Below are 17,361 nucleotides of genomic sequence, written 5' to 3'. Positions count from 1 at the left end.
CCAGGCGCCCCAGAAACATTATTTTTTTTTAAGTTTTGTATATGTTATCTTTAATCCCGCCTCCCCCCCCCCCCCCGCGAGAATCTTTTAAAAGACCATTTGAGAGGTTTAGTTCATACTAGTTTAATTTAGCTAAAGCACCTTCACTGAGCAAACAGTGGCTCCACTATCTACCACTGTAGTGAAAGTGGACCAGTTCCGTGAGGGCTCCCTGTCAAACCCTTGCCCACAGGACAGGATCAAGAAGATGGAGAGAAGAGCGTACCTTGAAATCTGAGTTGCACAGGTAGCGTCTGAAACTCGGACCAAGCAAGTGCAGCCAGTGTCCACCCAAATAGTAAATGTTGACAAATCTCTGGGTCTTTGTTTTAGGTTTTTGGAAATAAAAATACAGGGGTGCCTGGGTGGCTCAGTCGTTGGGCGTCTGCCTTCGGCTCAGGTCATGATCCCGGCATCCTGGGATCGAGCCCCGCATCGGGCTCCCTGCTTGGCGGGAAGCCTGCTTCTCTCTCTCCCGCTCCCCCTGCTTGTGTTCCCTCTCTCGCTGTGTCTCTCTGTGTCAAATAAATAAAATATTCAGAAAAAAATACAAAGAAGTGTTAGTCATTCTTCCTATAACGAATAGAAGACACACATTTGAGGTGCCATCGGCATACAAACCCATGTACATACAAATTAGTCCAGATTTGTGATCATCAGTAGCCATCTTGTGATTTCATCACATCTTTTCCGGTCAGAAGAACCCAGTACAGCGCCTTCTCTACCCTGCAATTCCCTACAGCTGGGAGGGTCTCCATGTGCCCTGACCTCTGTGAGGCACCTGATGCTGTTACACCACACAGGTGGGAATTGACACCAGGACTGCTGGTCTTGTACCTGCAGCCCATGGAAACTGCAAAAGGGATGTGATCAACCTCCACTGGAATATATCACATTGGGTCCAGTGAGATGAGTAGTGGGTGACGTGTAGCTACTGCAAAACAACAAATCATATCCCAGGGAAGGTTTTTTTTTTTTTTTTTGGACAGAGAGAGCAAGAGAGGGAACACAAGCAGAGGGAGAAGCAGGCTTCCCGCTGAGCAGGGAGCCCAATGTGGGGATCAATCCCAGAACCCTGGGACCGTGACCTGAGCCGGAGGCAGACGCCTAACAACTGAGCCACCCAGGCGCCCCTCCCCTGGCACTTTTATCCACCTGTTAAAGCGTTCGTGGCAGTGCTTGTCAGCCTCGCTCTGCCAGGCCCCCGGGAGTCCACCTCCCAGCCAAACATACCTCCAAGCAGAGGTACACTGTAGGAGTGTGAGGGCAGACTGGCTGGTTTTACATTTACTAACCATGTAAACGCTATCATTGGGATTTAATATTTTTATGGCCTTAAACTTTTAATATTATGCTTAAAGACTATAAAAAGATGTAAGAATGTTATTAGTATTACCTCACAACTCTAATAGGTGGACCAAGGTATTATTCAGGATTTGAAAAGCTAATTAAAGGAAGGATTTCATGAGAAAAGGAAAGCCTTCACAAAGGCAAAACTCAGGGTATGATTTTTAAAGTTGCTAGAACCCAATAGGGCGCCTGGCTGGCTCAGAGGAGCATGTGACTTTTGATCTTGGGGTCATGAGTTCGAGCCCCATGCTGGGGGTAGAGTTTACTTAAATAAGTAAAAACTTCTAAAAAAATAAAGTTGCTAGAACCTGAAAGTATGCTTAAGACAAAATATTCAGAAAAACTTAGGAAGAATTATGAGCTGCTATTGTGTCTATAACAACACTTTTGATCGTGGTGAGTTTTCTGACTTTGCAAAGTGCTGGTGCTTTTTCCGTCCATCACCTGCCCGAGTGCTTTCCTGTCTGCTCGCCTCTTTCTGAGCACCTGCTCTTGTTGGACCACCTCCATCCCTGGAGTTTTCACTTAGGTCTCTTTGACTTAGATGTATCAGAAACCCTCCTGAGTTGAAAGGGGGAGTTCATCAGGGGCACCTGGGTGGCTCAGTCATTAAGCGTCTGCCTTCGGCTCAGGTCATGATCCCAGGATCCTGGGATCGAGCCCTGCATCAGGCTCCCTGCTCCGCGGGAAGCCTGCTTCTCCCTCTCCCACTCCCCCTGCTTGTGTTCCCTCTCTCGCTGTCTCTCTCTCTGTCAAATAAATAAATAAAATATTTAAAGAAAAAAAAAAGAAGTTCATCATGAGGATCCAGAGACTCTCAGAGCTTGGGGCCAGGAAGGCAGCTGATCTAGAGCCTGGGCAGCCATCTGGCCTCGTCCCCACCGCCCATCTGCACATCAGCTCATTCCCTTTCTCTCTCGTTAGTTAGAGGGTCTTTGTCTGCTCTGGGCACACTGGACAGAGTTTGCTTACGCTGCAGTTCCCAAACCTGAACTGAAATCGGACCTCTCCCTCATTTCCCATCTCAATTCTAAGTCCCTGGAAGAGGGGCTCTGACCCAGGGGGCAGCACTACCTTGTACAGAATAATTGCTAGTGGCTTACTGTGGCCAGGGAAGGAAGCCAACTCTCCAGGAGAGGTTTTCTACAGACCAGCTGCCACAGAAACTTACAGATGACTTTGCTTGTCTAACCAAGGTCTCCATAAAGCCTGTGCCGTGTTTTCTTCTGATAAGATGAGAAAGCTTTTTTAGTAACTTTTCCTGAGAAGGTAAGGAATCTGTAAAAGGAAGTAGGTTTACAGGGTAAGTCCCACTTTCCTTCATCAACAGCTTGCCTTGCGACAATTAGCTGGCATAGTTGACAGGGCATGCACTTCCTCATCCTTTATCCTTCCATCACCCAGTTCTGGCTGGCATATTGGAGAAGGGACACTAGAAAAAGAAACTTAGACTTTGGGGGCACCTGGGGGGCTCAATGAGTTGAGCGTCTGACTCTTGGTTTCGGCTCAGGTCATGATCTCAGTGTCGTGAGATTGAGCCCCGCATCAGGCTCCACGTTCAGCGGGGAAGAAGAAACTTAAGACTTTGGCCTGAGGAAGTTGTGGGTAAGGGCTTCTTATGGGGCTGGTGAAGGCTGTGATCCTATCAAGAAACTCCTTTCAAGTTTTATATCTGCATCTGAGCCTTCTAGGTTGACCCTGCTGGCCTCAGGCTGTGTTCACTGTAACACAATTCTTCAGTGTCCTATCTTGTCTTTGTCCTGACACATCTGGAGGGTCCTTGGTTTTCTCAGACTTCTTTTCGTGGAGAGCCTGCAGTCACCTGTTCCCTCTCCAGCCTCTCCCATTTACCTGAGAAATAGTCATTCACCAAATATAAAGATGTGCTCTCTCCCCTGGCTGTTGTGAATTGCCATCCCCCTGATCTCCCCACAGTCAGGAGTCCTCCCTGGGATCCACCTTCTTTCTTTGGTGACAAGTGCATTGTATTGGCTCCTCTCACTGACCCAAAGCAAACCCACATGTTCAGTTTTTCTCATCAGACCTCTCTGGCCATTGTCCCCCTCCCAACTAGATTACTGTTTCCTTTTCTTGGGGATGCCTGTAATTCTCAGCCCATTTTCAAAGCAGAGATGTCATGAATTCAAGCATCTAAACAGTTCTTTCCTAGCGCCAGATTCTCTTGAGTAGCTTACTGTTCATCCTCATTCAAGTTTCCTTTTTTCCCATGAAATCCCCACCCACCCAAGAGTATTTCATTAAAAAAAAAAAAAAGTCACTCAACAATGGAATGACAGGAAAAATTCTCACTCTGAGGAGGAATTCTGGTATTGGTTGGGCACGTGTGAAGAGTGAGCCTACGCAAGTGCCCTCAGACAGTGGTTCCAAACCAGGGGTGATTTTGCCCTCGTAGGGAACATTTGGCAAAATCTGGAGACATACTTGATTGTCACAACTGGGGGGCAGGTGCTACTGGCATCTAGCGGGCAGAGGTCAGGGTTGCTGATGAACATCCTACAGTGGACTCAGGACAGCCCCACAACAAAGAATTACTGGCCTGCTGTGTCATAGGTTAAGAAACCCTAGCTAGGGGCTAGTGAAACGGATGTGGGAGGGTGAGCTGGTAAGGGAGGGTCTGGGGCACTGGGCTAAATACTGAGGAAACTCTAGGTAGTATTTTGTAAAGTCAAAGGTCACTAGGAGAAGTAAATGTGATGATGATTTTCTGGCCATGAGGAAAGCGGCCTCTGTCTTAGGGTCACTAATGTTATAGAAGGACAGCAGTATTGTTTGCTATGGAACAGTGGTTTTCATGCTTCTCACCCGGGGACTCCTTTACGTGCTTAAAAAGTATTGAGGGCCCTAAATTCATTTCAAAGTAACAATAATAAACTCACTACGTATTAACACAGAAACCCATTTTATGAAAATAACATTTTCCAAAAAAAATATGAGAGCAGCATTTTAAACGTTTGCACATCTCTTTTATGTCTGCCTTAATAGGAGACAGCTGATTTCGCATATCTGCCTTTGCATTTAGTCCTCAGCGACTCAGAGAGAATTGGAGTAAAAAAGACAAATTTATATAAAGTACCTCTTTATAAGGTTTTCAAGACATTTTGACCTTGGGGAGCCCTGAAAGGGGCTCAAGCTTTCCCCTCAGAGGACCCTGGCCCACACTTTTAAGAACAGCTGCTCTACAACTAGAGGGTCAGCGAACCTGAATGGGAAGAAAGGTACATCTTTATTTTGCTCAACCTCTAACTGGAATTTAGTGCTGCCTTCACTTATGGACAGAGGCCTCAAACTACAGTGGTACAGTGCTATCTACGATTTTGTCACCGGTAGAAGTCACAGGTATTTTCAGATCACGTTACAGTTCTTGTGGATATCTCAAATATTACGTCTCATCTCTGCTTTGAAATTTCAGTCGCTACAGCACCACATCTTGTCATTTAACGCCCTCAAAGGAGAGTACTTGTACTTTTATACCCTATGTCCTTTAAATATTTTGATAAATGTATTTCACTCTAATTGCTTTCCTTTGTAAATCCTGTGTGTTTTATTTTACCTATTTTAAAACATTCTGGGGCACACGGGTGGCTCAGTCAGTTAAGCGTTCTGACTCTTGATTTTGGCTCAGGTCATGATCTCAGGGTGGTGAGATCGAGCCCCACATCGGGCTCTGTGCTCAGCACCAAGTCTGGTTGAAATTCTTTCTCTCCCTCTGCCCCTCCACCCCCGGCTTGCGTTCTCTTTCTCTCTCTCTCTCTCAAATAAATAAATAAATTTTTTTTTAAAAAGTAAAAATAAAAACGTTCTGAGAAGGGGTCCATGGGCTTCAGTAGACTGCCCAAAGAGGTTGTCAGTACAAAAAATCCTTCAGAGGCCCTGCCCTAGAAAGTTACAGAGCCAGAATGGCGTCACTAGGCCATTTTGGGGAATCGATCTGGCCCCAAAGCAACCTGAAATGTGGAAGTGTTCCAAGAAAGCAAGTTCCAGTGCCGTGTTGTTGGCCTGTATCCTGCACACCTCTGTACACTCAACTTCACCTTTGGGTCATCAGAGTAAACAGTGTTCAGAGTGCACACTCTCAGTTTTCAAGAGAGTTCAGCACCCTGTAATGTATATTTTAGAAAGGGTGCTGGGGTGCCTGGGTGGCTCAGTCGATTAAGCGGCCGACTCTTGATTTTGGCTCAGGTCATGATCTCAGGGTCCTGGGATCAAGCCCTGAGTCACACTCAGCACTCAGCGGGGAAACTGCTTGAGGATTCTCTATCCCTCTGCCTCTGCCCCTCCCCTCTGCTCACATTCTCTCTCTTTCTCTCAAATAAAAAATCTTTAAAAAGAAAAAAAGGAAAGGTTGCTATCATTCACATAATAAACTCATCTTCTCAGCAAACTCAGCTACCCCAAATGTTCTAGATAGCCAAGGCTTTCCTGCCACTTGTTACAAGTTAATAGAGCTTCCTAAATATTCCCAGGCGGGCAGAGAAACAGGCTAAAATGATTGCTTCTGAAAAGGGGCACGGGATGGATGGGAGACGTTTTGTTGGTTGACTCTTTAATTTTAGCAGTTACACGTGTGTGTAATTTGAGGCATGAAAAGTTCAGTATAGGGGTGTGTGGGTGGCTCAGTCGGTTAAGCATCTGCCTTTGGCTGAGGTCATGATTTCAGACTCTTGGGATTCGAGCCCCGAGTCGGGCTCCCTGCTCAACGGGGAGTCTCCTTTTCCCTTTCCCTCTGCCCTCCCCCGTGGTTGTGCTCTCTCTCTCTCTCTCAAATGAATAAGTAAAATCTTAAAAAAAAAAAAAAAGTTCAGTATAACTGGTTAGAAAAAGCTGTCCCCTTTCTCAGAGTACTCCCATCCCCTAGACCTTAAAAACACCCAGTTGTAACTCATTTGTCAACTATTTCTAGTACTCTGTCCTTATCTCTAAAGAACAGGCCCAGAGTGCGTTCTTTGCTGGTTTCCTACAGTGGACTGTGAAGACCTGGTGCCCGCTCCCACCCCCACCACACACGCACACTTCCCGCCCCCTCTCCCGTGCTCAGGAGGCAGTTAGATCCCAGTTCTGGCCAGCCAGCAGTCAGTATTTATACATACCAACCCTTCCCCCGGTTATCTATCCAGTTCAAACATACCTGGTGTTCTGGGCTCAGGGCCCTCATGGCCTGGTGCACAGCTGTTACCCTGGGGACCTCCCCTTACCTTCACCCAGAGTCCCCGTGTCCTGGATTCTCCATCTTTGTTTACTGTTCCTCCTTTGGGGAGAGGTAGAGTACCTCTTCCAAGTGGCTTCCTGGAAAAGGATCTATGGCAGATGAAATGTTTGAGATGTTGCTTGTCTTAAAATGTCCTTAATCTACCCTCAAACCTAATCACTAGTTACAGAATTCTAGACTGGAACTCCATTTCCTTCATAATTTCGGAAACATTGTTCTACTGTCTTTTTTGAAAGCTTATCTGATTCTTAATCCTTTCTATATGTGACCTTAAATTGCTTGTTCCTTTTCTGAAACTTGAAGGATCTGTTTTGCACTCAGTCATGGACACATTCACAATAGTGTGTCTCAGTTTGGGACAGTTTTTATACACAGTGCTAGGCTGTTTCTGGGGCCTTTCCATCTGGAAAGTCAAGCTGTCCAGTTTTGAGAAGTATTTATTGAACACTAAGTGCAAACGGAGAAATATTTATAGAACACTAAGTGCCAGATGCTATTGTAAGTATTTTCTGCATCTTTATTTCTTACAACACCTTATGAAGTAAGTACTGTTGTTATCCTCTGTTACAGATGAGATAGAGGTACAGAGAGGTTAAGAAACCTGCTCAAGGTAACACAGCAAGTTGATGGCAGCTAGGATTCGAATCCAAACAGTAGCTCTAGAGCACATTTTAAACTTAACTACCTTGTGCACAATGCTAATGGTTTGTAAATTGTATAAATAACTAAAACTAAGTCCCCAACTTTGTTACAGATGTCCCCAAACTTCCTTAATGGACCAGTTGTCTTCACCAACTTGTATCCTAGCTCTTTTTTCCACGTAAACCTTGTCAAAAACGTCCTTAGACTCCGGGGGAAATTTTTTTTAACTCTTTACCTCAAATAAAATTTCATTAGCAGAGAACTGGTTGGTATTAAAATAATTGCATAAAACTTGATTTTCATTACATGGAAGTGTTGTAAATTGGCCACTTACCCGAAAATAGTAGTAGAGAATGCAAGTGATAAAGCATCAATATCCCTCTTTTTCCCTTCCTTAATAATTGAGGGAGTGTTTTCAAATCATAAAAGCTTACATAAGGGTTTTAGAGGAATTTAGATTTTCTTTACTCGGCAATCATCTTCATTTTTATAAAACTGACATCACTAAAACTGTTTTTACCTCAGGTTAAAATTTGACTGACCTATTCTGTTGCTGACTTGAGTCATACCAGGTCACTGAAACCCAAAATAAGTATGTTCTAAGTATTGGGTAACCATTATAACCTATTTAGAGCCAAGATCCACTTAAGACTCGTTGACTTATTTTCTCCATCACTGAGATGGTGGACATGTTCATCAGTAGTGTCCTGATATGCTCATTAGCTCTCCGCACAGGGAGGGATGCCAACAAAATGTACAGAAGTAAATTCACGGGAATCTCCTTGGTCAGGAGTTAGGACTATTGTTCTGTACGTCAGCCCATGCACTGGTAACATTTTTTTTGCAGTAATGTATTTTGTGATTTGATTTGGCCCATGGTTTGTCTGAATGCAGGCAATTACACTTGTAATAAGGGTTCTGCTGTCCAGTTTTTCTCCGTCCTGAGGAATGTCAGAGGGTGAGTATTCTGCATCTAAAGGAAACATGAAAAAGAAAAATGGAAACACCCGAAGAATGCCTTTACTTACATTAATCAAGGAGCAGCTGCTGCTGTAGGTGATGAGGGCCTGCTCTGCGCTTAGCTGAGTGGGCCATGTGGGCCTCCAACAGAAACGAAGTCAGGCTGTGAGTGATGTTGCCTCTGTGTTTAGAGGGAAAGACCAAGTTAGGAATATAATAAAATGTACCGGCTCGGGTAAAATTATAAGGGAATTTGCCCCTTGAGTTTGGGATGGGGGAAATGACCTATAAATCACTAATATCTGTGCACTATGGAAAAGATTTGGACCCTGTATTTTCCCCTGTCTTCTAGTGATTTTCCTTGAGGCATTTCTCTGTGTATCCACTAATAGAGAGATGGAAAGAGAAAGAGTAACAGATTAAAATCATTTGATGGTAAGTGTGTGTGTCTTTTCAACTATATGTTTCTTTGTAGAACTCCCTAAGTCAGGAAAATCATTCAGGTGAGGTCTCTGCATTTTGATGTTAACGGATTCCACTCTTACAGATAGACAACCAGTTACCAACATGAAATGAGGGTGGTGATGGTTTTCGAAATGAAATAATGTTTGATGTAACTTGGAGTTTTCTCTCTGAACTTTGGCCACACTGTAGAAAAGCTAGGAGGAGGGAAGCAGCTCTGTCAAGCACAGAATTACACACGGGGGAAAGAATTAATCTAAATACTGAGGGAGAAGCCTGTATTCTCTTGCATGATATTTAGCAGCAAGAGCAAGGAGAGGGATGTTTCTTTCTTTGTGTAATGTGCAGTAGTTACAATAAACACAAGATTTCCAAATCTCAGAGGACTCTCTTGACAGTTGCTTGATAACAGCTTTTTTCATTCCATAGTTTTGACAGTTTGTGTGTGTTGCCATATCTAGTGTAAACTAAAACATCACTGTCATTCTGTTTTTCTTTTGTATGTGTTTTTTTTTTCATCTTTAGGATAATGAAAAAGATGGGCTTTTCACTTGTAGACTAGAGTGAGGCAAGTTATGTGTGGAGATTAGCATGTGTTTATGAGTTTTGAAAGATTCAGGTTGACAGCAGAACACTGCTTTAAATAATTTTCTTCTCCATATTGCTTCAGTAAAAGTATAAGTGGGATGTGTAAGTTTTCTCTTAATCTTTTGATAAATAGCAAATCTAAGGCATCTGTGTGGGTACCTGTATTATTTATCTGTGGTTATTGAAAATGAATGAACACAATAAACATCTCTAGCGCTCCTGGCTATGCAGCCTTTGAGAAATGGGGAGCGTTCCGTTCCTTGTCACTCACATGGTCTTGCCCTGTTCCACCTTGTTGCTTTTCAGTCCCCAGGTATGCTTCCCCTCATTTGATGGATGCCTCATCCCACCCACTTCTGGCAAGTTCATAGCTACATGACGTCATTGGTCTGTTTTAGAAACAACAGGGTTTCGCTGCTGTTGTTTATCTGGTCTTTGGTTTTCTAGAGCAACTCTAGAAACTAAATTGCATCGGCTCCGTTTTCGAGGCTGCAAGGGGAGATGACAGGCCAGGAGCGCAAGTCAGGGTCACAGCAGTCTTGACTCCTCAGGTGGAAACTCTGAGATTTTGTACATTCCAGAAGGGGTCCTATGGAATTTATCCTGGGAGACCTTCCCCCTCTTCAGCCCCAATAACCTTTGATTTACAGAAATCTCAGGTTATTTTGCCATCAAACCAAATTTGCTGTAGCATAGCAAAGCTCCCGATGCCGTCATCTGGCATGTTACAGACAAATTCCAATTACTTTTCTACTTCGAGCTATTGTTAAACACTACAAGCTAGCTGACAGTAAAATTATAAATACAGGTGTTGTCACACTACACTATAATCAGAATTTTAATTTGAATTTTCCTTCGTAAAGCCTTTTTTTTTACATGAAAATAGGAATAGAATTAGTTTTATTGACAGTAAAAAGACATTTTGAAAGCTTCCTAAATCATTACCTGTATTTAACAGGAGGAAAAATTGTATATGTCCATGTAAAAAGAAGAGTTTTATTATCACATATTTACTCATTATATCTGGTGGTAAATAAAACGGGGAAGACGTGTTTGACACATGATTGACGGAACTCACTGGGTTTTTGCTTCATCAGAACAATAGACAGACATAAATATATATTTTGCTTTTGTTTTGTTCTGCTAGTGCTAATGCAGACCTGTAGACGAAATCTTCTTCTAGCAAATTAAGCAGAGCCTATTGGGAGTCTGCATGCAATGCTCAACTTTTCATTTGGCAATTTTCTCTTCTTACCCAGATTCATCATCTATGGCGCTTTTTCCCCCTTGCGTGGTGGTTGGAGTGGGTTCCCCCTTCTCAAGTCCCTTTTTTTCCCTCAAGGCATTTAGTGTCGTGTCTGCCAGATTTCAGTGATGAGCAGCGAATTGCTTTTAAAGTGGGCATTATGCCAGTTCAGCAGCACAATGGAAAACCAATCTTCCACCATTCTACTTTTGATGCTGTTATTGTAGCATTTTAGATAACTGCTGCCACGGAAAAAAAAAAGAGGGGGGGGAGATGTGCTCAATTGCTACCAGTTAGTCAAGTTAAATCCAGAGGAGCATTAAAATTACTCTGAAAACTGTTTGTCAGAGGTCATGTGCCGTCTGAGGCTGCTGCACGTAGGATGGATGTTCTGTTCTGGTGGCTTTTTTCCCTTTCTTATTACTGTGACTGACCAGCTCTCTAAATAGCCCTTCACTACCTGTTTACTTATTGTCTTCACCTCCCTGTTGAAAAAATGTGTCAAACAAAAATGTTGAAAAGTTTCTTTAAAGTGCTGGAAATAGCAGGAGACTGAGTTGTTCGGGGTGCTAGAGTTTGTACAGTGTGAAAGCAAAAAAAAGTGGGGGAGAGCAAGAACATAATTCTCTGGTTTCTATAGCAAGATTACTGTTTTCTTCTTTTTCTCTTCACTTTTCAACTACTGGGTTCACTGTTCTACTTTTTTTTTAATAGCACAAATGGAATTTATCCTCTCTCCATCTCAAGTCCCCCCTCCACTGGCTCCGCTTGTGAATGAAAGCGGCTGCCTGCAGCGGCTGTAGGCCAGACGGCAGCTGGATGGTGTTGCGTTGGATGGCTTTTGGAGTGAGCCATATTTTTAAAATCAGGGCCAATAGATGGACCATTTTGAGGGTGGCAGTAACACAGTAAGCCTGCTGTATTGCCTCAGAATTTATTTACACTTTAAAAATTACATAAATATCCAATAATCTGTGCTGAAAATAATTGAGTGTATTGCAGTAATAATAAAAGTAACTCATATTTCTGGGGTGCCTGCCTTCTATTTTATTTAGCTTTCTCCTATCTCTAATGGATCGTTCTCTTTATGTCAATCATGTCTGTAATTTCACCAGACTCTCCACCTTGTGAAGGCCGGCATTTTTGTCTGTCTGGTTCGTTCCTGTATCCCCAAGGCTTAGAACAGTATCTGGCACATAGTAGGCACTCAGTAAATACTTGTTGAATGAGTTAATAATTTGTGCTCCCTTGTGGGTTCATGGAGTTGTCTCTCTTTACTTATTTCTATATCTTTTAATCCAGCTAGAATGCCAAACTGTGGTGCTAAAGTACAGCAGTCACACTAATTTATCTTTTGATTCTTTAATTCACTCACAGTTGTACTCGACACCCACTTGGGTACTCAATAAATATTTGTTGAATGAACAAGTGGAGAAGTCCAAACACAGGTTATTTGCCAATAACGGCTAGAGCCATTTGGTGGTAGAGATGGGGTAGCCTAATGCCCCACTGGTCAGTATTTATAAAGAGTCTACAGATCCTCAGTCTTGGGGCACCTGGGTGGCTCAGTCATTAAGCATCTGCCTTTGGCTCGGGTCATGATCCCGGGGTCCTGGGATCGAGCCCCGCATCAGGCTCCCTGCTCCACGGGAAGCCTACTTTTCCCTCTCCCACTCCCCCTGCTTGTGTTCCCTCTCTTGCTGTGTCTCTCTCTGTCAAATAAATAAAGTCTTGAAAAAAAAAATCCTCAGTCTTACATTGGTCCAGAGTTCTTTCCCAGGTATCACACTGCTTTTCTGGGCTTATTTTCAAGCAGGTTTCAGATCCCTATTTTCCTCCAGTTTCTACTTTGAGAGCATTTCGGTTTTTCCTAATGCATGCAAGAAAAGACTCCAGAAATGATGCAGGCAGTATTCAGAACCAGCCCGCTCGCTAGTGCCATCTCAACGAATCCCCTGTACACTCTGCAGTGTCAGTGGTCCTGTCTTCATGCGGGAAGGTGGCTGCCTTGCATGGCGAGATGCGTACAGGCTAGCAGGTAGACCTCCCTCGGCACCATTCACCTGTCCTGGGGAATTGGGCCTCAGGCACTCTGTCATTCTGCTATGTCCTTTACTACCTGCCTTCCCTCGGAACTCTCCGTTTCCATCTGCGGAGTGAGGGAAATGCAGGCCTAGAGGCAGCTGAACAAGGTCACAGGCTTCAGAGAATCCAGTGACTTAATCAAGAACTGTACTGTGGAGGACAGACTGCTTTCCCTTGTAATCATTGAGTTGTAAATGTGACATAGCTTTAAATGGATAGCAACAGTTTGCAAATCAGTAAGACCCATTTTGTCATTAGCTTTGGACTAAGCATTAAAAAGTATACATTGAGGATTCTCAAAGTAAAAATGCAAAGCAGTGTGGGGATTCTTTCTTGGCAACGAAAAGTGTGCATATTAAACATACAGAAATGGAGGTGGTGAGTTTCTCTAGCTACTAACAGATTCTCTCAAAAGAATGCCTTAATAAGAAGCCTTTTTTAAAAAAAAAAGATTATAGTTTTTAAGTAATCTCTACACCAAATGTAGGGCTCAAACTCATAACTCCTAGATCAAGAGTCGCATTCTCTACCGACCAAGCCAGTCAGGTGCCCCAAAAGCCTTTTTTTTTTTTTTTAAATAGCAGATATGAGGATTTTCTTACGTTTTACCACAGGGGTTATGCATTCATTTGAGAGGAATCTGGAATATGCAATAGGACATTCCCTGATGTGCTCATTCCATCTCTTCTCCAATATCATTTGACCTTCATCCAAGAAAAGCCAAAGAACATACTGAAATAAGGATTCCGATTTTAATTAGAGCAAATTTAAACATCTATAAAGTGGAACATTTTGCCTTACATGCCCTAGCATCAACATTTTACATGGGGAAAAATGAGGATGTTCATTGTAGCATCCTGCATCAGCATTTGTTAAAATTCCAAAGACTTTCAGTTGCCTGAGCCAACTATGGAAAATCTTATATAAGAGTACTGTGAGGAGAACTTGTGCCTTAAAAAAAAAAAAAAAAAAAAAGATAAATCGTGCAGGCTGGGGAGTAGGAGAATAAGAGTTTCTCTTCTTGTCCCTCCACAAAGAGACTTTAGAGGAAAGAGCATGAACTAGATTTGTGACCTTGCAGAAAGCCTCCTGGTCCAGTTTCCTCATGGGTATAGTGTCTCTTCTGTTCAACTTACTGGGTTATTGTTAGGATGAAATAATAGGGGACACCTGGGTGGCTCAGTTGGTTGATTGTATGCCTTGGGCTCAGGTCATGATCCCCAGGTCCTGGGATTGAGTCCTGCAATGGGTCCTGGGATAGAGTCCCACATCGGTCTCCTTGTTCGGCGGGGAGCCTGCTTCTCCCTCTGCCTGCCACTCCCTATGCTTGTGCATGCGCGTGCTCTCTCTCTCTCTCTGGCATATAAATAAATAAAATCTTTTTAAAAAAAGGATGAAACAATAGACTATGTACCTTTGTAACCCTCTCTATAATAGGAATTGGCTAGTGCTTTTCTGTAAAGGGTTTGAGAACCACATGGGCTCCACGGCTGCTACTCAGCTTCACCATTATAGCCAGAGACGGTAAAGAAACACATGGGCATGGCTGTGTTCCGGTAAAACTTTATTGACAAAAACAAGGAGCAGTGTCAATTTGGCCTTCGGGTCATAGTTTGGTAATCCCTGACCTATAATAATGAAAGGCATAAAACATAAAATACCAAATATTTGCTTACTGCTCCAAGTAAATAACCCCCCCATTTTGTAATCGGCAGGTGTGGTCAGTGTTTTCCCATCCCTGTAAAGAGGAAGCCTGAAGGTGCCATCTCTTTCAAGAGAAAGTCACCTTCAGTAGGTTTTAGTCCAGCCTTCCCAAATTTTTACAAATTCTGCAGGGAGAATTTCATTCCATTCAGCTTATATTTATTGATGGCTTCACTTAAGCCATCTAGTCTCACACAAGCCTAGCCTTTTCTCAAAGGAAGTGTTCCTTCCTTAGGACAGTCACTTTCCACGGAGCCTTGATGTCCTGGAGACTAGAAGAGTTGACAGAGAGGGACTGGCTATCTTGGTGATTAATCAGTTAAGGTTTCAAGATATATGGTCAGTGCTATGGAAACTGGTGGAGAATCCTATTTAAAGAGTCTCACTGATATATTCTGGAATTAGGAATACCCCACAGTCTTCAGGTCTCCAAGGACAAAATCACATTAGCTTAATGGAAGAACTCATCCCAGAGAGATTATAGTGTATCAGTTCATAGAATTTAAGAAGATAAAGGTTACTAATCCTGATACCCTGACAACACTGGTATTTCAGGCTTCATAGTTGGTTCTCTAAGTGGCTGGACTTCTTTAATATTTATATTGTATCTGATGAGTCAGAAATCCAAAACCACATCTATTTTACATAAACATTAAATCAGAGCAGCTGAAAAATGTATCTGGTACAGAATTTGCCTTCCTGTATTTTCCTTGGGTAATGAGTTTGATGGTAAGCAGTCATTTAAAAGTCTGCCTTTGACTTCCTCTCAGATTTCTTAAGGCCTTAGATTTCCCCCATCTCTTAGCCGTTGCATGCTGAATCTGTGGGCTTTTTGTAATAGCATATTATAGCATATGTTGCATAATACATATCCCAACAAGTTGGCAAATAATATATTTATTCATGTTTTCCTGTATTCCCACCATTTATCCAGGGCAATGGCCCTCTCTGATAGGCAGTTTCTAAGATGGCACCCAGTGATTCCCTGCCTGTTAGTTTCATTCTTAAGCTGTAATCCTCTTCCCTTGAGTGTGGGCTGGACTGAGTGACAAAAGGGATGGAATGTTACTTCTGAGATTAGGTTACAAAAGATTGTGACTTCTGTATTGAGTGTGCTTTTTCACTTTCTAGCTGATCACTGTGCTGGAAACCAGCTGCCATGTTATGAGCTGTCCTGGGGTAAGCCTGCATGGTGAAGAACCGAGGGCTCATGTAACAACCTGGAGGAATATATAGTCACTTATTATATTAATATGTTGCTAAAATACCTGGGGTGCCTGCATGGAGCAGTCGGTTAAGCATCCGACTTTTGGTTTCGGCTCAGGTCGTGATCTCAGGGTCGTGAAATCGAGGCCCGTGTCGGGCTCCATGCTCAGCTCAGAGTTGGCTTGGGACTCTCTCTCCTTTTGCCTCTCCCTCTGCCCCTCCCTGTCACGTGCATGAGCATGCGCACACTCACACTCTGTCTCTCAAATAAACAAATAAATCTTTAAAAAATACGTTGCCAGAATACCTATTTGGTTTGGATTAATCAAAAATGTTTATGTTGGGACGCCTGGGTGGCTCAGTCGGTTAAGCGTCTGCCTTTGGCTCAGGTCATGATCTCAGGGTCCTGGGCTTGAGTTCTGCATCAGACTCCCTGCTCAGCGGGGAGCCTGCTTCTCCTTCTCTCTTTGCCTGCCACTCCCCCTACTTGTGCTCTCTCTTTCTCTCTGACATAAATAAAATCTTTTTTAAAAATGTTTACGTTTTTCCCTCCACAAAGAATGTAATTATGTCTTGGTTATGACATCTGTAGACACGTGATAACACAAGTTGAGAGGGAATGTATACTACCCATGAACAAAGATGGAACCCAGGAAATGCCAAGGACCCTTGGAGTGGTTGTAGCTGCATCCATCCCCAGTGTGCAGAAGGGTAGAGTGTTAGAGTGGCTTGCCTTAATGTCAGGATCGAGGAGGGCACAGCCCCTTTTCTGTCCTCTGTCCAGAAAGTGGATTAGACCCTGGTCATGGCACGGCTGTTACTTTCATGTCCAACTGTGGCCCAACCGTATTTCCATCCGTTTACGTGGATTAGAACTGTCCCTGACACGGTAGCCTAGGCTGTGAGAACAGAAGGCTGGTGAGAAGGAAAGATATCCAGAGGGTCAAGGAGCAACCAGAGCAAGGCCTGTGTTCTTTGCCTTTATCCCCAAGAAGACGAGAGCCTAGCTGGTCCCACAGCCTTTGGCCCAGACCTAGAGTGTGGAACCCATTCCACAGGTGCCTCTTGTGCATATTTGCTAGACCCTGAGGGCTCGCTCTTCTCCCACCTCTGGAACGTGGCCATAGCTTTGTCAGTGACTAACGCCTGTTGCCGTCATTGTCAGTGACTAACATTTGGTGAGCGCTACTTCATCCTGGAAACTGCCAGCACACTAACCCTTCAACGTACTCGTTTATTAAAGTGAAGAAAAATAAGCAGGGGCTTGACAGCCAGAGATGAGAGCCCAGAAATGAGTCCAGAATTTCTAATTCTGAAGCCAGTGCCAGCTCCCAGTCTGTACTTCCTGCATTTAATACCTAGGCATTCTCTTTTCCTCCCCTTCCTGTCCTTCACTCCCAAGAGTGTGCCAGCCCATGTACACACCCACACCCTGTTGACTCTCCAGGGTAAATGATTTCCAGATCCCATGGTTAGTGCATGTCACCAAATAGCATATTAATCAGTCTGTATTGGTTTATGCACCCAGGTTTAGAAACCATGTAAGTAGAACTTAAGATCATTAAGCATCAAGATTAGAAATGGTATGTGAACCATAAATGTATGGTGTACACTTCTTAGATATTGTTGCTGATATGAGCCTTTGTAAGACTGAGGTCTTCAGGAAGAATGGTGGTGGTAGAAAATGCTATTTTAGTGCTATGAGGCTTCGAGGCCATTGTAATCTGAAATACCTGAAAAGTTGGTAGTTCTTGTCCTCAATGGAGGAGGTGTAAACTCATCAGAATCTGCGAATCTTTAAAAAGCCAATGAACAGGGGCGCCTGGTGACTCAGTCGGTTAGGTGTCCGACT

General features: G+C 43.5%; 1 protein-coding gene across 4 annotated transcripts in view; it reads left to right on the top strand.

Moving 5' to 3' along the window:
• Window positions 1–17,361, top strand: part of POLA1 (DNA polymerase alpha 1, catalytic subunit) — a 299,305-nt gene that overhangs the window by 274,007 nt on the left and 7,937 nt on the right. Inside the window, exon 37 of one of the 4 annotated variants that reach the window (XM_027609333.1) lies at window positions 8,571–8,653. The exons of 2 other annotated variants lie outside the window; for them this stretch is intronic. In XM_027609333.1, the coding sequence (XP_027465134.1) occupies window positions 8,571–8,641 (71 nt within the window). In that variant the 3' untranslated portion in view covers window positions 8,642–8,653. Of the gene's footprint in view, window positions 1–8,570; window positions 8,654–15,434; window positions 15,570–17,361 lie in introns of those variants that run through there. One more of the 4 variants, XM_027609334.1, reaches the window with a different exon arrangement.

This window comes from Zalophus californianus, chromosome X (assembly GCF_009762305.2).
Source record: "Zalophus californianus isolate mZalCal1 chromosome X, mZalCal1.pri.v2, whole genome shotgun sequence".
In the NCBI taxonomy this organism is placed as follows: Eukaryota; Metazoa; Chordata; class Mammalia; order Carnivora; family Otariidae; genus Zalophus; species Zalophus californianus.
This window is presented reverse-complemented; position numbering and strand designations above follow the sequence as displayed.